Raw genomic sequence first — 21,604 nt, 5'->3', positions numbered from 1 at the left:
GGAAGGGGTATCAGTGGGTGAGCATTTTGGTGCTAGTGATCATAATTTAGTTAGATTTAGGTTATTTATGGAAAAGGGCAAAGATAGACCAGGAATAAACGTTCTCAATTGGGGAAAAGACAATTTTGATAAGCTGAGAGGTGATTTAGCCATAAGTGGACTGGAAACAGCTACTTGAAGGTAAATCAGTGACAGAGCATTCAAGGAGGAGATCCTGAGGGCTCAGAGCAAGTATGTTCCCTTTAAGAAAAATGGTGGGACTAACAAATCTAGAGCCCCCTGGATGTCAAGGGACATACAGGCTAGGATAAAGAAAAAATACCAGGCTTATTACAAATACCGAGGGCTAAATATTGCAGAAACTCGAGAGGGGTGTTGAAAGTGCAGGGATGAAATTAAAAAGGAAATTAGGAAAGCAAAGAGATAGCATGAAAAAATGTTGGCAAGTAAAATTAAGGAAAACCCAAAGATGTTTTTTAAATACATTAAAAGCAAGATAACTAAAGACAGATTAGGGCCTATTGGAGACCACAACGGTAATCTGTGTGTGGAGTCGGAAGATGTGGATATGGTTCTTAATGAATACTTTGCATTTGTTTTCGCAAAAGAGAGGAGCAATACAGACATTGCAATCAGGGAGAAGGACTGTGAAATATTAGATAAAATAAACATAGTGAGAGAGGAAGAATTAAGGGGTAGCAGCTTTGAAAATGGATAAATCCCCAGGCCCGGATAAAATGTATCCCAGGCTGTTAAGAGAAGCAAAAGAGGAAATAGCAGAGCTCTGACCATAATTTTACAATCCTCTTGGAAGAAGGGACTGTGTATAACGTAGCCAAGTTTGCTGACGATACAAAGATGGGAGGAAAAGCAATGTGTGAGGAGGACACAAAAAACCTGCAAAAGGATATGGACAGACTAAGTGAGGGGGCAAAAATTTGGCAAATGGAGTATAATGTCGGAAAGTGTGAGGTCATGCATTTTGGCAGAAAAAAATCGAGCAAGTTATTATTTAAATGGAGAAAGATTGCAAAGTGCCGCAGTACAGCGGGACCTGGGGGTACTTGTGCATGAAACACAAAAGGATAGTATGCAGGTACAGCAAGTGATCAGGAAGGCCAATGGTATCTTTGCCTTTATTGCAAAGGAGATGCAGTATAAAAGCTGGGAAGTCTTGCTCCAGTTATATAAGGTATTGGTGAGGCCACATCTGGAATACTGCGTGCAGTTTTGGTTTCCATATTTACGAAAGAATATACTTGCTTTGGAGGCAATTCAGAGAAGGTTCACTAGGTAGATTCCGGGGATTGGAAAGGTTGAGTAGATTGGGCCTCTACTCATTGGAATTCAGAAGAATGAGAGGTGACCTTATCGAAACGTATAAGATTATGAGGGGGCTTGATAAGGTGGATGCAGAGAGGATGTTTCCACTGATGGGGGAGACTAGAACTAGAGGGCATGATCTTAGAATAAGGGGCCGCCCATTTAAAACAAAGATGAGGAGAAATTTCTTCTCTGAGAGGGTTGTAAATCTGTGGAATTTCCTGCCTCAGAGAGCTGTGGAAGCTGGGACATTGAATAAATTTAAGACAGAAGTACAGTTTCTTAAACGGTAAGGGGTTATGGGGAGCGGGTGGGGAAGAGGAGCTGAGTCCAAGATCAGATCAGCCATGATCTTATTGAATGGCGGAGCAGGCTCGAGGGGCAGTATGGCCTACTCCTGTTCCTATTTCTTATGTTCTTATGTTCTCTCTGGCTACAGGTGTGACGCTGGAGGACTATTAACTTGGTACCTTTGTTTAAAAATGTTTTGTATGCAATAAAGATACAAACTGTGTACTGTTTAACTGAACAAGGTACAACCTTGTTCCTGCTTTATTATGGCCCAAAGTGCCTGACTCATAAAATGGCTGGCTTTTTATACCAGAACAGCACCTTGTGCGTGCTGCTCAGTGGCCTCCAACATTGACACCATCTGTGGCTACAAACAGCATGTACAAAAAAAGGGAGAACGGGATTGATCAGGCCAGTCAGCCTAACCTAAGTGGTGGGAAAACTATTGGAAAATATTCTGAGGGACAGTTTAAATTTTCATTTCGAAATACACGGATTAATCAAGGACAGACAGCATGGATTTGTTAAGGGAAGGTCGTGTCTGACTAACTTGATTGAATTTTTTGCAGAGGTAACATGGAGGGTCAATGAGGGTATTGCGTTTGATGTGGTATTTTTGGATTTTCATAAGGCTTTTGATAAAGTTCCACATGGCAGACGAGTCATGAAAGTAAAAGCCCATAGGATCCAGGGCAAAGTGGCAAATTGGATCCAAAATTGGCTCAGAGGTAGGAAGCAAGGGGTAATGGTTCATGGATGTTTTTGTGACTGGAAGGCTGCTTCCAGTGGTGTTTCACAGGGCTCAGTACTAGGTCCCTTGCTTTTTGTGGTATATATCAATGACTTAGGCTTGAATGTAGGGGGTATGATTAAGAAGTTTGCAGATGATACTAAAATCGGCTCTGTGGTTGAAAATGAAAAAGAAAGCTACAGACTGCAGGAAGATATCAATGAGCTGGTCAGGTGGGCAGAACAGTGGCACATGGAATTTAATCCGGAGAAGGGTGAGGTAATGCATTTGGGGAGGGCTAACAGGCAAGAGAATACACATTAAATGGGAGGACACTGAGAAGTGTAGAGGAACAAAGGGACCTTGGAGTGCATGGCCACAGATCTCTGGTCGCAGGCCAGATCGATAAGTTGGTTAAGAAGGCATAGGGAATACTTGCATTTCTTAGCCAAGGCATAGAATACAGGAGCAGGGAGGTTATGCGTGAACTGCATAAAACACTAGTTAGGCCACAGCTAGAGTAATGCATGCAATTCTGGTCACCACTTTACAGGAAAGATGTGATTGCACTAGACAGGGTACAGAGGAGATTTACGAGGATGTTGCCTGGACTGGAGAATTTTAGCTTTGAGGAAAGATTGGATAGGCTGTGTTTGTTTTCTTTGGAACTGAGGAGGCTGAGGAGAGACCTTATTGAGGTGTATAAAATTATGAGGGGCCTAGATAGAGTGGTTAGGACATACCTATTTCCTTTAGCAGAGGGGTTAACAACTGAGTGGCATAGATTTAAAGTAACTGGTAGAAAGTTCAGAGGGGAATTGAGGGGAAATGTCTTCAACCAGAGGGTGATGGAGGTCTGGAACTCACTGCCTGAAAGGGTGGTAGAGGCAGAAACCCTCACCACATTTAAAAAGTACTTGGATGTGCACTTGAAGTGCTGTAACCTACAGGGCTACGCACCAAGAACTGGAACGTATGATTAGGTTGGATAGCTCTTTGTTGGCCAGCGTGGACACGATGGGCCGAAATTGCCTCCTTCCATGCTGTAAGTTTCTATGAATCTATGGGTCCAAATTTCCCCAGCCGCTTACAGCGGCGTAGTTAGACCTGGTGCGCCGACTTCGTGGTAGAAAAAACGCGCCGAAAACTTACCGGGATAATTTGGCTGCTCCTGGATCCCTGTGTTCCCATGGCGTGGCACTGCGAAACTTGCAGGGGGCGGAGCTTGGGTCACGCTTGCTCAGTGCAGCTGGCGGGGGGGCGGGGCTTTGGCCTAGCGTGTCTTCGAGTGCCGGCAGGGGGAGGCATGTCCGTTTGTGCGTGCGCGCATGTGCAATGCACATTGAAGCGTGCGCACATGCGCATTGGGCCAGGAACCTTGGCAATCGGCCATTTAAAGGGAGAGCGTCCTCAGTGCACCAGCAGCATTGGCAGTGGGCCGTATTCGAACATAAGAACATAAGAATTAGGAACAGGAGTAGGCCATCCAGCCCCTCGAGCCTGCTCCGCCATTCAACAAGATCATGGCTGATCTGGCCGTGGACTCAGCTCCACTTACCCGCCGCTCCCCGTAACCCTTAATTCCCTTATTGGTTAAAAATCTATCCATCTGTGATTTGAATACATTCAATGAGCTAGCCTCAACTGCTTCCTTGGGCAGAGAATTCCACAGATTCACAACCCTCTGGGAGAAGAAATTCCTTCTCAACTCGGTTTTAAATTGGCTGCCCCGTATTTTGAGGCTGTGCCCCCGAGTTCTAGTCTCCCCGACCAGTGGGAACAACCTCTCTGCCTCGATCTTGCCTATCCCTTTCATTATTTTAAATGTTTCTATAAGATCACCCCTCATCCTTCTGAACTCCAACGAGTAAAGACCCATTCTGCTCAGTCTATCATCATAAGGTAACCCTCTCATCTCCGGAATCAGCCTAGTGAATTGTCTCTGTACCCCCTCCAAAGCCAGTATATCCTTCCTTAAGTAAGGTGACCAAAACTGCATGCAGTACTCCAGGTGCGGCCTCACTAATACCCTATATAGTTGCAGCAGGACCTCCCTGCTTTTGTACTCCATCCCTCTCGCAATGAAGGCCAACATTCCATTCGCCTTTCTGATTACCTGCTGCACCTGCAAACTAACTTTTTGGGATCAAAAGAGTTTCAACTCAAAAGAGTTTCAGTTTCATGCACAAGGACCTCCAGGTCCCTCTGCACCGCAGCATGTTGTAATTTCTCCCCATTCAAATAATATTCCCTTTTACAGTTTTTTTTTCCAAGGTGGATGACCTCACATTTTCCGACATTGTATTCCATCTGCCAAACCTTAGCCCATTCGCTTAACCAATCTAAATCTCTTTGCAGCCTCTCTGTGTCCTCTCCACAACCCGCTTTCCCACTAATCTTTGTGTCATCTGCAAATTTTGTTGCACTACACTCTGTCCCCTCTTCCAGGTCATCTATGTATATTGTAAACAGTTGTGGTCCCAGCACCGATCCCTGTGGCACACCACTAACCACCGATTTCCAACCCGAAAAGGAACCATTTATCCCGACTCTCTGCTTTCTGTTCGCCAGCCAATTCTCGATCCATGCTAATACATTTCCTCTGACTCCGTGTACCTTTATCTTCTGCAGTAACCTTTTGTGTGGCACCTTATCGAATGCCTTTTGGAAATCTAAATGCACCACATCCATCGGTACACCCCTATCCACCATGCTCGTTATATCCTCAAAGAATTCCAGTAAATTAGTTAAACATGATTTCCCCTTCATGAATCCATGTTGCGTCTGCTTGATTGCACTATTCCTATCTAGATGTCCCGCTATTTCTTCCTTAATGATAGCTTTAAGCATTTTCCCCACTACAGATGTTAAACTAACCGGCCTATAGTTACCTGCCTTTTGTCTGCCCCCCTTTTTAAACAGAGGAGTTACATTAGCTGCTTTCTAATCCGCTGGTACCTCCCCAGAGTCCAGAGAATTTTGGTAGATTATAACGAATGCATCTGCTATAACTTCCGCCGTCTCTTTTAATACCCTGGGATGCATTTCATCTGGACCAGGGGACGTATCTACCTTGAGTCCCATTAGCCTATCCAGCACTACCCCCCTAGTGATAGTGATTGTCTCAAGGTCCTCCCTTCCCACATTCCCGTGACCAACAATTTTTGGCATGGTTTTTGTGTCTTCCACTGTGAAGACCGAAGCAAAATAATTGTTTAAGGTCTCAGCCATTTCCACATTTTTCATTATTAAATCCCCCTTCTCATCTTCTAAGGGACCAACATTTACTTTAGTCACTCTTTTCCGTTTTATATATCGGTAAAAGCTTTTACTATCTGTTTTTATGTTTTGCGCAAATTTACTTTCGTAATCTATCTTTCCTTTCTTTATTGCTTTCTTCGTCATTCTTTGCTGTCGTTTAAAATTTTCCCAATCTTCTAGTTTCCCACTAATCTTGGCCACCTTATACGCATTGGTTTTTAATTTGATACTCTCCCTTATTTCCTTGGTTATCCACGGCTGGTTATCTCTTCTCTTACCGCCCTTCTTTTTCACTGGAATATATTTTTGTTGAGCACTATGAAAGAGCTCCTTAAAAGTCCTTCACTGTTCCTCAATTGTGCCACCGTTTAGTCTGTGTTTCCAGTCTACTTTAGCCAACTCTGCCCTTATCACACTGTAGTCCCCTTTGTTTAAGCATGGTACGCTCGTTTGAGACACTACTTCCTCACCCTCAATCTGTATTACAAATTCAACCATACTGTGATCACTCATTCCGAGAGGATCTTTTACTTGGAGATCGTTTATTATTCCTGTCTCATTACACAGGAACAGATCTAAGATAGCTTGCTCCCTTGTAGGTTCTGTAATATACTGTTCTAAGAAACAATCCCGTATGCATTCTATGAATTCCTCCTCATGGCTACCCCGTGCGATTTGATTTGACCAATCGATATGTAGGTTAAAATCCCCCATGATTACTGCCGTTCCTTTTTCACATGCCTCCATTATTCCCTTGATGGAAGGCAAGGTGATTTTTGTGTGGCCGAGAGAATGGAAAGGAGTGCTGCATAGGTGCATGCAAGGTGAGAACTGTGTTTTTTCAACATTACCTGATTGTTAATCCGATACACCAATGACGCAAGAGCATGCAACAAGAACGAAGAACTTCTTGCATGAGGAAGTGGAGAAACTAGTCACTGTTATTGAGGACAGATGGCAGGAGCTGGATATCAGTAAGAGTTCCACCCAAAGAAATGAGGAGATACTGGAACCTAGTAGCAGAAGAATTCTCTACAGGGGTGAATACCGCAAGAACTGGAAGCCAGTGTAAAAAGAAATGGCAGGACGTTGGTCAAGTAGTGAGTGTGAGTATTATCTTGAATTTTAAATGAAATTGCAATTGTTACTGTGATCATTTGTATATGTCCCATCCATCAGAAGCTCACCATGTGGCAAAAATTATATTTTCATCTTTGTCGAAGAAGTTGGCTCACAACAAAAGGAAGAGAACAGGAGGAGGACCGCTAAATCTGCACCAACTATCACCACTGGAACAGAGGGTCGCTGCCTTGCTGAGTCGCACCTGCAGAAAAAGAATCAGCTCTGTACAAGCTGGGCCCACACGCGAGGGTGAGGGTCAATCATGAAAATGCATCGAGACCCTTCAAATCAACCTGCTGACTGGCCTGCTACGTGTGAGGCTACTCATTCCACCCATCGTGCCCCCTCCTTTCCTGCTAACCATTTGACTGATCTGTTGTATTTTGTAGAACAAGAAGATAATCCTGAATGTCCTGAAGATCAACAAGAAGATCCAATTGCGTCTGTTCCAGACCAAGATGGATGGGGGGAGGAGGGGTCCATGGATCTGTGTTCACGGGAGAATGCTGATCGTGATATGGATCAGTCCATGGTACAGGGCTTCACTTTGCCAGACACCTCCATCAGCTCTGCCACGACATTCCTTGGTTTCATACCTTCCGAGGTTGTGGCTCCCAGTGGTGGTGGAGGAATGCAGGTTGGAACACCCAGTGCCCCACCGTCCCAGCCTGCGCTTTGCACTGGAGGGGTGCCGCTAGGCAGACCCATGGCGAGGGGAAGGAGAAGCCGACCATTCTCTCCTGAGATGCAGCCTTCATCAGATGTACATCAGGTTATGTCATTGGGTGAGGAGACCAAGCCCTTACCGTCAGTGGAGTGCGTGATGAGGTTGCGACACTGTTGGGAGAAATATCAGCACTGAGATGGGAACTGAGGGCGGGCATGTCAAAGGGAGTGCAAATGACAGCAGAGGCCATGAATGAGCTAGCTGCTGCAATAAGGGCACACAGGCCTGACAATCAAATGCCACTCCGACTGCAATCCCCACACCAGCCTCTGTTGAGACTCAAGCCGGGCCCCCAACACCCCCCCCACCATCATCACTGCCCCTATGAGGAAGTGCACATTCCCCAATATGTGGGTGAGAGATGGGTGCAGCCTGTCTTTGCTATTGTTCTTGTTGTGGAAGTGCATTGTAAACTTTCCAATAAAAGATTTTTTGCATTAAAACTGAATCATGTTCCATTATCACCACATAATATTTAGGAACAACTGTAAAAAAAAACATCCCTCACCCCTACAGTCATGTGTGCCTGCCGCCCCTAGCTCTGGCCGAAGTGTGTTCTGCAGTTGGCAAGGCAGGACTACTCTATTTTCAGTAGCTGATTTATCTTTCATTTATTTTTGATGATGTCATGAAGATGTGCTGAAGTTGTTTTGATGTTGTGCTGATGCTGTGAAGGTGTTTAGTGCTTTAGAATCCTCTAACTCAACTCACCTCCCCCTGACCCCCACCCCCCATCTCTGGCTACTTACACTGATTTCTTAAATGTAAGTAAGGTTTTTCTGTGCCCACAAAAGTGGCCACATACACTGGCCTAAGTTAGTTTGGAGTAACTTTTAGCTGGCCAAATTTGCTTCTATGGCTAAAACAGGCATAAGTGGCTGGTCACGCTCCCTTTTGGAGAAAAAAGACAAAACTTAAAAAAAAACTAATTAACTGACTTACACTGGAGCAAGTTAAATGGGGAAATTTGCGATTTTTAAGTTACTCCAGAAGAAGCTACTTGCTCCAAAAAATGCGGGGCAACTCCTAGAGAAATTTGAACCCCATGATTCTATACCAATTAACAATACACAAGGAGGCCTACTTGGCTTTCTAACCCCACTCCATCATAGTCTCCCTCTAAAGATGCAACCCATCCATTCCTTACATTCATTCCATCACTCTCACTCAACCTCTTCTTTCCCTTCTTGCAGGAAAAGAGAACCCACAATGAAAGGGAGAAAACCGCAGGTGGATCACCATCATTGGCGATCCTAACCACAGTACAGGAGGCTGTCTTATAGTTTTGGGATTTGCTGACCAACTGGAGTTGAGAGACAAAGAGAAGGGGACATCTCAGCAACCTGGTGACAGAATTACATATCCTACAGCTCCATGGCATACATCATTCACTCATATGGGGACTGATGTCAGCAGCCAGTGAATGTGCATAATGGTATCTGTACCCATTCTTCATATGACATATCTTACTCATCTCTTTACTGTCCCACAGGTCTATCAAGAGCCCCCCGCATTGTGCAGGAGGAAGAGGCAGACGACTCCTCAGAGGAACCTCCAATCTCTGAGGGTACACCATCACCAGACATAAGCACACCCAGCACTAGCACACATATGCATACCTTGGTGGGTCCCATGTGAGATAGAGTAATGTTGTCAACTGGTGTCTCACAACTTGCAAGTGAGCAAGAGCAGATGGTGGAGAGAGGGACAGCAGAGGAGACTCCTCGCCGGAGGGCGCAGGATACTCCCAGATCTGCTCAGCTGCATGCAAATGCTGAGCCTCCGGAGCCATGCAGCAAGAAGTGCAGGAGGCTTTGACAGGTTTTGCGATTGCGATGTCTGCAAATGTCCAGAGAATGGATGAGTGCATCTCCAACATGGGCACCAATGTGCCACAGCCAATTTCGACTGTAGCCTCTTCCATGTATAGGATGGCCACCTGCATGGAGCAGCTAATGCGCCACTCATAGAAGCATACAGTCTCTATGAAGAATAGATGGCTATCTCTGGAGAATAAAATGCAGAGGCTCATAGACCTCCTCTCTCTAGGAGGTTGTCAACGTAGAAGAGGGTCCTTATGGCTGCAGTGATGTGCAGCAAGGTGGTCTCCAGTGCGGATGGCCCATGAGAGGAATGATGATGAGAGGGCACATGGAAGTGGTGGCTCCTCTCAAAGCGGTCACATTCCTCCCCCATTGCCACGCCCTCAGTCATAGAGCACTAGCTGCCTCCTCGGAAAGTGATGGTTGAGTCTGCTCCTGCACAGTTGTAGGAGAAGCAGACTTTGGCAGAGCCATCAGAAGCTTCAAACCCTAGAGAACATCAACCAAAAGTGTCAAACCAGCCGCAGCAGGGAGGTGAGCAGGCTACCTCTAACTGCTGAAGCCACAGGAGTAGCACCTCGTAGGAGCACGGAAAAGAGAAAGATGACGCACAAGCAGATTCACAAGGGTAGTCACTTTGGTGTTTTATTCATTGTTTCTATCAAGTTTCCTTTAGTGTGATGCCATACATAAAAATCTTTATTTTCACTACTTTTCTGGTGTTGGACATATTTGTGTGCACCTTTGGAAGTGGCTTCATGAGTTGGAGTGAATGGTGGGCAGGGCGATACCGTAATGGGTTATCGCCCGGGTGCAGCTATTTTAATGCTGCTTGGGAACTTCATTATGGTTTTACCGGCGACGCTAATACTTAGTGCTAGGCCCTGTAGTGCCCTGTAACGCCAATGAGACCGTGACGTCAATGAGTGTGCGGCGCCCTGTTCGCAATATTGATTTGCTTCGCTTCACTGCCACCTGCTTGGCGCCAATGACGCCAGAAAAACCAAGCCTTCATACCTGGGATTGCCAATACTGTGGCGATATTTAAAGGGATGAGCAACCGGGTCATTGGGAGGTAAGATTGATTGCTATCTTTTCAGATAGCGTTTTGACTACTTTCACATTGTGCACATCGTTGCTTTGTTGCTGTTCATAACAGTTTCTCTGAACATTTACACCTGGTGCTTTGTCTCATTTATGGACGCTGTGCTGGCAATGCACCTTGCCATCCGGCAACTACTTCTGAGGCGGCGGCTGCAGAGACCGATCATGCCAAATGTGGCCAGCGGCAGGGGGAGGGCACACAGATGTTGCAACAGGTGGCCTTACCCTCCCAGGGCTTTCTGGGAGCATTTCTCCTACATTAATCTGTCAGAGGAGCAGTGCCTTAGAAAGCTACGCTTCAGTAAGGAAGTGGTCACAGAGATGTGCCACCTGCTGGAGCCAGACCTCCAGCCTCATATCAGGAGGAGGACTTCACTCTCAGTGGCAGTTAAGGTCACAGTAGCTCTCAATTTCTACGCTGGTGGCTCCTTCCAGACTACACAGGGGATATAGCAAATATTTCCCAGTTCGTCGTTCATTGCTGCATCAGGATGTAACAGACGCTCTGTACAGCAGGAGGATGGAGTTTATCTCATTCTGCATGACCAGGGAGAAGCAGCAGGAATGCTTATGTGGATTTGCAAGGATAGCGGGCTTCCCCATAGTTCAGGGCACCATTGACTGCACACGCGTGGCATTGCGGGCGCCTCATCTCAATGCAGAGGTGTTCTGTAACCGCAAAGGCTACCACTCTCTGAATGTTCAGTTGGTGTGTGACCACAGGCAGTTCATCCTTGCCGTCAATGCCCGCTAAGCTGGCAGCACCCACGATTCATTCATCCTGCGACAGACCACTGTCCCAGCACTCTTCCAAGCACCATATGGAGCTCACGCCTGGCTGCTCAGGGACAAGGGTTATGCACTCACCACCTGCATGCTGCACAACCTGGCAATTCAGAGGGCCCAGCCATTACCACCAGGGATTTCAGGTCCACCTCAGGAGGACGAATAGGGAGCGGAGGAGCAGAAGGCGGACGGGGAGGAGGAGGAGGACGAAGGGGAGGAGTAGGATCAGCTGCAACAGAGGAGGGAGCGTGCCAATGTTGCTTCTGCAAGGGCCGTGCATGAGCACCTCATTATACAGCAGTTCCAATAAAGCACAGATCACATGCCAATTGCGCAGCAACAACACATCGCTATGTGCAGCGTACAGCCCCCATCACTCTGTAAAGTCCAAATGAAAACCTCCACAAAATGTAAAATGTCAAATTACCCATTTAATTTCACCCACTCCTCTGGGCTGCAGGTCTTGCTCAAGCAATGTACAAATGTCGGCGATGACCTAGCGCGATAGCCTCAGCCTCCTTTGGCACTGCTGCTCAATCTTGTTTAGGATGCTCATCCTCTGCCTGTATACCCTGTGTTGTGGGTGTTTTCTCTGGCATGGTGTGGCCCTGCACTGATGCCCTCTGTCCTGTGCAGCATCAGGTAATTGAGGAGAAGGTTAGTGGTGTTGTTGGTGCTGCTGATGTTTGACGCTCATTGTGATCCGATTCTGTGGACTGAGGTGAGACAGTATAGATGGCCCCCATGCTGGTAGAATAGATAGCAGGTCACATAGAGATGACAGAAGCGATCTGTCATGATGTGTTAGGTTCTAACAAAGAGGTGACGCGGGATGACGACTTTGCTGGAAACACTTGTAGCCTGTAGAAAGCTAAATCTGCTGGCAATGCTGTCAGCAACAGCTTCTGCCTGAGGAAAGTGATCAGCTGTGAGGTGGGAGTTTTTATTGTACTTTCCATGCTGTGCACTAATCAGCTGGATCAATGACCACTCAACTTCTGCCTCAGGTTGACAGACGTGGTTCCTGGGCTGCGCCAGGATAATTTGAAACGCCTTAAGGGTTTGACAACTACCAGATGATAATGATTTAAGTTAGCACACCCGCCTCTTCTGTTCAGGTCACTGCCGCACCGGCAAAAGTGCCAGAGGGAAAGGTGTGTGGGAGGGGGATGATGTCGAGTTTCCGACCTGCTCCAAGATATTGCAAATTTCCCAGCCAACCCACCTCTAATGCATGCTTGGACCAGAAAATTCCAGCCTTTAGGCATGCTTCCTGGGATTGGGGCAGAAAGAGCTTTAGATTTTAGTAAAAACTGGCTTTTCCTCCCCAGTTTTCTGTTGGATTATCAGATATATATTGTACGATTTGACTTTGACATAAAAAAAATCATTGTGACGTGATACATTGGGCCAGAAATTGTGGGCGGCTGCCTCTGACTGAAATTTTTTTTACGAACGTACCTGGTGGTCCCAGAGGAACGAACACTTCGGTTCCGAGGCCTAGATGCGCAGCCCAGCGCAGAGGCCCATGTATCTCAGGATCGTACGTGCATCCTGGGATCATGTGGGCCTGGACCACCAATGAACATGGAGGATTCTCATTGATAGCAATGGTGAGTTCCGTTTGTATTGAGCTCCCATTACTATTAATGGGAATACCTCCAAAAACACTATATATATATATATATAAAATAAACACCTCATATATTTAAAATGAATTGAAATTGAATTAAAGTAATTCAATTACTTTAGAAAAAGTTTCAGAAAAATTAATTAAAAAAAAAATGTTTTAATAGGATTAAAAATGAACTTACCTTAATGGATAGGATTTTTAATATAAAAATTTGTGAAAAAATTTAATTTTTCTACCTTTTTAAACTCTAGGCTAGAAATTCATTTTTTGGTGATCAAAAATACCTCTTTGACTCCGCTACAACTCCGCTACCGCTACGAGGCCTAAAATTCGAGCTTAAATACAGCCAGCGGTAAAAATCAGCGCTGCATGAGGATTTGTGGCGCAAACAGCAAATTTTCTGTAACTTTTCTCCAAGACTGATACCGCTGCAAGTTGGGCCTAGGGAGGAGGGAAAATACCCCCCAAAAAATTGCAAAAAATAAAAAATCACAAAACCTTCACAAGACACTTAACTATCGAATCGCTGCAAAAGAATTAAAAAATAAAAACTTTAACTTAGCTATTTTGCAGGTCTTTATATCTACTGCTGTTGCAAGGGCTGCAACGCAGGTTTTCTCAGGCATTTTTTCTTCCTAACTACGGGTGTGCTGTGAGCGGTCCTCTTCCCAGCGGTACTTAAAAACTGCTGCCGCAAGATTTCTCCAAATTTCCCGGTTTGCCCGTTTTTCACCAAAAATGGCGAAATATCGCCAAAGAAACGGGCGCAAGATAGGCGAATTTTTAGCCCTTACGCTTTTACCAGGTCTAAGTTTTAAGGACATTCGCTTGGCGGTAGCCCAACTCTCTGCCCACGAAGGCCCTTCTCCCAGGGATGTGTGCGATCAGTCAAAAGAAATTTTGACAGATCGCAAGTGCCGGGTTTAGGCGCATGCGCTTCGTGCGCCTCAACCCGGAACTTGCGGGGCCACCGAGCGCATGCGCACATCATACGCACCCAGAGAGGCTGCAATTTACAGCCCATTAAATCTTTTTCTCTGTTACTTTCAATGACCTTCTCTGGCCAGTGAGTGCACGTGCTTCCTGTCCGTAAGCAAAGGCCGCGGAATGCGTTTCCTGTCCGGGAACAAAGGTCAGTAAGGGGTCGTGTCGGGGAAAAAAATAGCAACCCATGATTTCTATACCAAATGATTTTTAGAGTTTGTCTCCTGATTTATAAAGCAGTGGGGCTGGAAGTACTAGCCTTTTGTTCTGAAATAATTAAACATTGTATCAAAATGGTAAATATTGTGTTCATAACTACAATCAAAAAACACATTATTTATTAAAAAGAAAAATAACAATCAGGAAGTGATGAAGGTGATTCCGTTTAAATGCATGTTCGTAACCACACTATTTAAATTCAAATCCAAACCCAGATAGGGTAATAAAAAGGTATTCAGAATCATTTTTCAGAGTTTGAAGGCTGTCATCACCATGAGAAATTCAACAAGGAATATGTCAGCAAGGTTACTGAATGAGTTCGAAGAAAAATGGGTCTGTCTATATGTAAATTAAATAACTTTCATTGCCAGAAGAAACATTTTTGAACCTGACTCTAGTGATTTTGGATTCAGTATCTGAAGCAGCTCGATTTTGGATTGATTCTGATTTTCTATTCAGTTTTGTTCGCGTTCCCAACAACATTTTCACTCAATGAGAGAAATGCTAAAATGATGGTTCTGTAATTAAGTTCACTTTCTTAAATAATTCTTGTCGGGTTTACACCTAGGTAAAATGGCGAACTGTTTCCTGGGGCTTAATCTTGCAGTTTTTATTTGGACTCCTCATTTTGAGAACAGATGCAGGATTGCGTGCCTTTGAATTTATGGGGAAACAAGTAGAGGTACGTGGAAGAACAGGAATTCTCTGAAAAATCTTTTAAGTGCGCTGTACCTTTAAGTATGTATGCAATAACAGTCAATCTCCTATGGCATTGCTCTTGGTGTGTTGGAGGATAGGTTATTTTATGCTACATAATATACAACATATCGGTGCCACTGAATTGTGGTGATTGAATATTGATTTTTATTGACATTTTATTTTTATTACGAAGTATTATGTGAGAATTAACAATATTTGGGTTTAAATTCTGTGATTATGTTTACATTTTTTGTGGAATTTGTAATCAATGTTACCTCTTCGCTTTTTTTAAAAGTCTAGGGGCTAGATTTTCTATTATTTTTGCATGCATATCGCCCACTTAACATCCATTTTAACGCTGAAATGACTTATAACGCCCATATATCGTCCATTTAGCCACAAAATGGAAACTAACGCCCATTTCTCAGTCACTTATCGCCGAGCATTACTTTTGGCATGTACATAATGCCGATAAAAAATAATACCGCTCGCCCACTTTTTTGGGGCGGAAAGATCAGAATGGGCGAAAAGATCAGAATGGGCGAAACCAATGCCCATAATATCGGCCAGCATTACTTTTGACACGTAATTAACACCGAGATTTAATAATATCGCCCGGCCACTGTTTTTTGCAGTAAAAATCACCTTTGCTGAAACTAACACCCAGAAAATTGGCCAGCGTTACTTTCGGCATCTTGCCGACAATATTGCTCACTGAAAAAACCGCTGTGAAAAAGTTGCTCTCACCTGAACTAATCACAGCGGTATGGATGCCATTTTCTAAATCGCAGGTTGCTTCATTTAAAAGGCTGCTCCTATTTAACTTAGGGGCAGTTTGGATGTACTCTGGAGGTCTTTTAAGGTGATGTGAACATCTGAATAAACATCTCATCATACTGTGGACGATTGGAATGAATTTACTTTCGGTGTCTTAGTGGGGACATTTATTGTTTGTGAACAATCGGTGTAATACTGATAATTATTGGAATGGGGCCTGTCATTTCGCAGCCTGACTTGATGAGTACGCATGTGCTGCAAACTAGAGATGGCAGAAGATATATTCGACAGCATTATGTGCCCAATCTAAGACGTGCCAGACTGGTGAGGATCAGACATTGCACCCCCTGCACTTGCAGGGAGAAGCAGTCTTACCTCAACTTGTCCGATAATACCTGCCTTAGGAGACTGCACTTCCACAAGGAAGTTATCAATGAGATATGCCAGCTCATCAGAGGAAATCTGCAGCCTGCCAGCACCATCAGGACCGCACTGTCCATCGAGGTCAAGGTCACCGTGGCACTTTCGTTCTACACATTGGGTTCCTTTCAGGCCTCAGCTGGCGACATTCACGCTATATCTCAGCATGCCATAAATTGCTGCATTAGACAGGTCACTGAAGCCCTTTACACACGCAGGATGGACTTTTATCAGCTTCCCCATGACCATGGAGGCTCAGACTAAGAGGGCTTTAGGCTTCTACCGAATTGCTAACTTCCCTAAGGTGCAGGGAGCAATAGATTGTACGCACATCACGATGCGGGCATCTTTTCAGGATGCAGAGGTTTTTCGGAACCACTAGGGATTCCACTCCCTGAATGAGCAGCTCGTCAACTACCAGCAAATTATTATGGCAGTGAATGCCAAATTCCAGGGCAGCATCCATGATGCTCACATCCTGCGTCAGAGCACTGTATCTGACATGTTTACCAATCAGCCACGAAGTCAATGCTGGATGCTTACTGACAAAGGATATGGTGTCGCCACCTGGCTGATGACGCCCCTGTGTGACACCCATACCGAAGCCAAGAAGTGCTACAACGAGAGCCACAGAGCCACTCGCAATATCGTCGAGAAAACCATTGGAGTGCTTAAACAGTGCTTTAGATGCCTGGACCACTCAGGAGAGCTCTGTTATGTATGCAAACCTCACCAATGTGTAAGACTTGCCACTAGGGGGCACACCTTTGGGAGACCGAAGGGTCACCTGTACACTCTGGACAAGCAGGTATAAAAGGCAATCCACCATGCTGCTTCCTCACTTTGGAGTTACATTAAAGAGACTAAGGTCACAATGGTTTGAGCTTACAACAGAGTCTTGTGGAGTTATTCTGAACATAATAATTGGCGATGAGTTACAGATCACGAATTTTCACGTGGTAATGGCTGCTGTTGGTATTCTTGAGAGATTTGTTGAGGGTGATGATTGGGAAGCCGTCGTTGAGCGTCTTGACCAGTACTTCGGGACCAATGAGCTGGACACGGCTGAGATGGTGGTTAAGCGCAGGGCGATTCTCCTCACTGTATGTGGGTCTTCGATATGTGGCCTCATCAAAAATCGGCTGGCACCGGTCAAACCAATGGACAAGACTTACACAGAGCTGGTTCGGGAACACCTGAAGCTGAAGGAGAACATCCTAATGGCCAGGTATCGCTTTTACACGCACCATCGCTCCGAGGGCCAGAACGTGGCGAGCTAAGTTGCCGACCTAAGACGCCTTGCGGGACAGTGCGAATTTGCCGGATCTTTGGGGGAAATGTTGTGGGACTTTTTCGTGCTTGGAATTGGCCACAAGGTCATCCTTCGCAAACTGCTGTCTGCCGAATCCCTAGATCTGAGCAAGGCTATCACGATAGCCCAGGCTTTTATATCCATGAGCAATAACACGAAACAGATATCTTCACAGCATCGAAGCTCACTGGCAAGTACTGTGCATAAAATAATGCCTTCAGCAGGCAGAATTGTACATGGCAGGGCCTACACGACCGCAGAGCCCAGGCCAAGGGTGACACAGAGACGGCTGTGGGATGTGAATGCATATTCATTAGCACCATGTTGGCACTGCGGGGGCGGTCATAGAGCCCATCAATGTCGATTCAAGCACTTTGTGTGCAAGGGCTGTGTAACAATGGGGCACCTCCAGCGAATGTGCCAATGACCTCTGACTCACCACGTGGCAGAGTCAGCAGAGGACGACTGATCCAGCGCAGATCACGCTGAACGAGCCGGTGAGGCAACTCAACCCGAGGATGAATAAGAAGTGTATGGGGTACACACCTTCACCACCAACAGCCCTCCGATAATGTTAAAAGTTTAACTTAATGGCATTCCAGTCTCCATGGAATTGGACATGGGGGCAAGTCAATCAATCATGAGCCAGAAGGTTTTTGAGAAACTGTGGGGCAACAAGGCACAGAGACCAAAACTGAGCCCGATTCACACAACGCTGCACACTTATACCAAAGAACTTATACCTGTTATCGGCAATGCAGCAGTGAAAGCATTGTACGATGGAATGGTGCATGATTTACCATTATGGATTGTACCAGGCGATGGCCCAACGCTGTTCGGCAAAAGTTGGCTAGGAAAGATCCAATGGAACTGGGATACATCAAAGCACTGTTTTTGGTGGATGACGCCTCATGTGCCCAGGTGCTAAACAAATTCCGGGCATTATTTGAGCCAGGCATCGGCAACTTCACAGGCGCCAAGGTGTAGATCCATCTTGTTCCTGCGGCACGGCCCGAGCAGTCCCATATATGATGCGAGAGAAAGTTGAGATCGAGCTGGACAGACTTCACCGAGAGGGAATCGTATCGCCAGTTGAGTTCAACGAGTGGGCCAGTCCAATCGTGCAGGTGCTAAAGAGCGATGGGACGGTCAGAATCTGTGGGGACAACAAGGTAGATGTTGTGTATCTGTAAAGCATGCACTCCAATGTTCCGCCACCAGGGAGCGCATCCCCTGAAGTTCCAAGGGATCCCAGTATCCCTTGGGAGCACTGTATATAAGCCAGCCCATAAGACCTGTTCCTCACTCTGGAGTGTCTTAATAAAGACTGAAGTCACTGTTACTTTAACCTCCCTGTGTGCAGTCTCATCTGTGTTAGGAACACAACAACTGGCAACGAATATACGAATCCAACGCAAAGATGCAGCAAACTGTGGGCATCCTGGAGAAGTTCTCAGAGGGTGAGGACTGGGAAGCTTATGTCGAACGGCTAGACCAGTACTTGGTAGCCAACAAGCTGGACGGAGAAGGAAGCGCTGCAAAAAGGAGAGTGGTCCTCCTCATGGTCTGTGGGGCACCGACCTACAGCCTCATGAAGAATCTTCTGGCTCCGGTGAATCCCACAGATAAGTCGTATGAGGAGCTGTGTACACTGGCTCGGGAGCATCTTAACCCGAGGGAGAGCGTGCTGATGGTGAGGTATCGGTTCGACACGTGCCAGCGATCTGAAGATCAGGAAGTGGCAAGCTACGTCACCAAGCTAAGGCAATTTGCAGGACAATGTGAGTTTGATGGCTACCTGGAGCAAATGCTCAGAGACTTTTTTGTACTGGGCATTGGCCAAGAGACCATTCTTCGAAAACTTTTGACTGTGGAGACACCGACCCTCAGTAAGTCCATTGCGATAGCACAGGCGTTTATGTCCACCAGTGATAACACCAAACAAATCTCTCAGCACACAAGTGCTAGCAATGTTCATAAATTAACGGGAACTGTGTTTGCGAACAGAAATGTACAGGGCAGAACCCACGAGACTGCAATTGCCAGCAGGCCTCAGGTGACCCAGATGACTCAGAGTCTGCTACAAAGGATGAATGCAAGGCAATTCACACCTTGTTGGCGTTGTGGAAGCTTCCATTCAGCCTATTCATGCCGCTTCAAAGGGTATGTCTGCAAGAGCTGTGGAACAATGGGGCACCTCCAACGAGCTTGCAGATGAGCTGCAAGCTCTGCAAAACCTGCTAACCACCACGTGGCAGAGGACGATCGGTCCATGGTGGATCAAAGCAATTTCGAGCCTCAGAGAGGAGGCAGATGCTGAAGTACATGGAGTGCACACATTTTTGACTAAATGTCCACCTATAATGCTAAATATAAAATTGAATGGCTTACCCGTAGCCATGGAACTGGACACTGGCGCTAGCCAATCCATCATGAGTAAAAAGATGTTTGAGAGTCTGTGGTGCAACAAGGCACTCAGACCAGCCTTGAGCCCCACCCACACAAAACTGGGAATGTACACCAAAGAGTTTATCACTGCCCTGGGCCACGACATGGTCAAGGGCACGATGCACGAACTGCCACTCTGGATTGTCCCGGGCGATGGCTCCACACTGCTTAGAAGGAATTGGCTGGGCAAAATCTGCTGGAACTGGGATGACATCCGAGCACGATCACATGTCGATGAGGCCTCATGTACCCAGGTTCTTAACAAATTTCCTTCCCTTTTTGAGCCAAGCATTGGAAACTTTTCCAGGGCGAAAGTGCGGATCCACTTCCCATTCACCACAAGGCGCAAGCGGTACCTCACATGATGAGGAAGAGAGTGGAAATCGAGCTGGACAAGCTGCAATGCAAGGGCATCATCTCCCCAGTGGAATTGAGTGAGTGGGCCAGCCTGATTGTTCCAGTGCTCAAAAGTGCTGGCACGGTCAGGATTTGCGGCGATTATAAAGTAACTATTAATCGTTTCTCGCTAGAGGACCAATACCCGCTACCTAAGGCAGACGACCTATTTGCGATGCTGGCAGGAGGCAAGACATTCGCCAAGCTCGACCTGACTTCGGCCGACATGACGCAGGAGCTGGAGGAGTCTTTGAAGGGCCTCACCTGCATCAACACGCACAAGGGACTGTTCATCTACAACAGATGCCTGTTTGAAATTCGGTCGGCTGCAGCGATCTTCCAGAGAAACATGGAGAGCCTACTCAAGTCGGTACCACGCACGGTAGTTTTTCAGTACGACATATTGGTCACGGCTCGGGACACTGTCGAGCACCTACATAACCTGGAGGAGGTCCTCCAGTGACTGGATCGCGTAGGGCTGCAGCTGAAGCGATCGAAATGCGTCTTCATTGTTAAACTGTTAAACTAATATTGCAGGGGGATGGGAACCTATACAGGGAGACAGAGGGAGACAAAAAGGAGGCAAAAGCAAAAGACAGAAAGGAGATGAGGAAAAGTGGAGGGCAGAGAAACCCAAGGCAAAGAACAAAAAGGGCCACTGTACAGCAAAATTCTAAAAGGACAAAGGGTGTTAAAAAAGCAAGCCTGAAGGCTTTGTGTCTTAATGCAAGGAGTATCCGCAATAAGGTGGATGAATTAATTGTGCAAATAGATGTTAACAAATATGATGTGATTGGGATTACGGAGACGTGGCTCCAGGATGATCAGGGCTGGGAACTCAACATCCAGGGGTATTCAACATTCAGGAAGGATAGAATAAAAGGAAAAGGAGGTGGGGTAGCATTGCTGGTTAAAGAGGAGATTAATGCAATAGTTAGGAAAGACATTAGCTTGGATGATGTGGAATCTATATGGGTAGAGCTGCAGAACACTAAAGGGCAAAAATCGTTAGTGGGAGTTGTGTACAGACCTCCAAACAGTAGTAGTGATGTTGGGGAGGGCATCAAACAGGAAATTAGGAGTGCATGCAATAAAGGTGCAGCAGTTATAATGGGTGACTTTAATATGCACATAGATTGGGCTAGCCAAACTGGAAGCAATACGGTGGAGGAGGATTTCCTGGAATGCATAAGGGATGGTTTTCTAGACCAATATGTCGAGGAACCAACTAGGGGGGAGGCCATCTTAGACTGGGTGTTGTGTAATGAGAGAGGATTAATTAGCAATCTCATTGTGCGAGGCCCCTTGGGGAAGAGTGACCATAATATGGTGGAATTCTGCATTAGGATGGAGAATGAAACAGTTAATTCAGAGACCATGGTCCAGAACTTAAAGAAGGGTAACTTTGAAGGTATGAGGCATGAATTGGCTAAGATAGATTGGCTAATGATACTTAAGGGGTAAGGTGGCTCAACCGTGGCTATCTAGGGAAATCAGGGATAGTATTAAAGCCAAGGAAGTGGCATACAAATTGGCCAGAAATAGCAGC

At 45.9% G+C, this 21,604-nt stretch overlaps 1 protein-coding gene across 1 annotated transcript in view; it reads left to right on the top strand.

Moving 5' to 3' along the window:
• The window catches only part of LOC139229975 (solute carrier family 28 member 3-like), a 249,072-nt gene that overhangs the window by 14,195 nt on the left and 213,273 nt on the right, over positions 1 to 21,604 (top strand). Inside the window, exon 4 of the mRNA XM_070862064.1 lies at positions 14,572 to 14,685. Coding sequence (XP_070718165.1) covers positions 14,572 to 14,685 — 114 coding nt within the window. The remainder of the gene's footprint in view (positions 1 to 14,571; positions 14,686 to 21,604) is intronic.

This window comes from Pristiophorus japonicus, chromosome 1, assembly GCF_044704955.1.
Source record: "Pristiophorus japonicus isolate sPriJap1 chromosome 1, sPriJap1.hap1, whole genome shotgun sequence".
NCBI lineage: Eukaryota > Metazoa > Chordata > Chondrichthyes > Pristiophoridae > Pristiophorus > Pristiophorus japonicus.
Note: the sequence above shows the minus strand (reverse complement) of the source record. Positions and strands in the feature narration are given on the sequence as shown.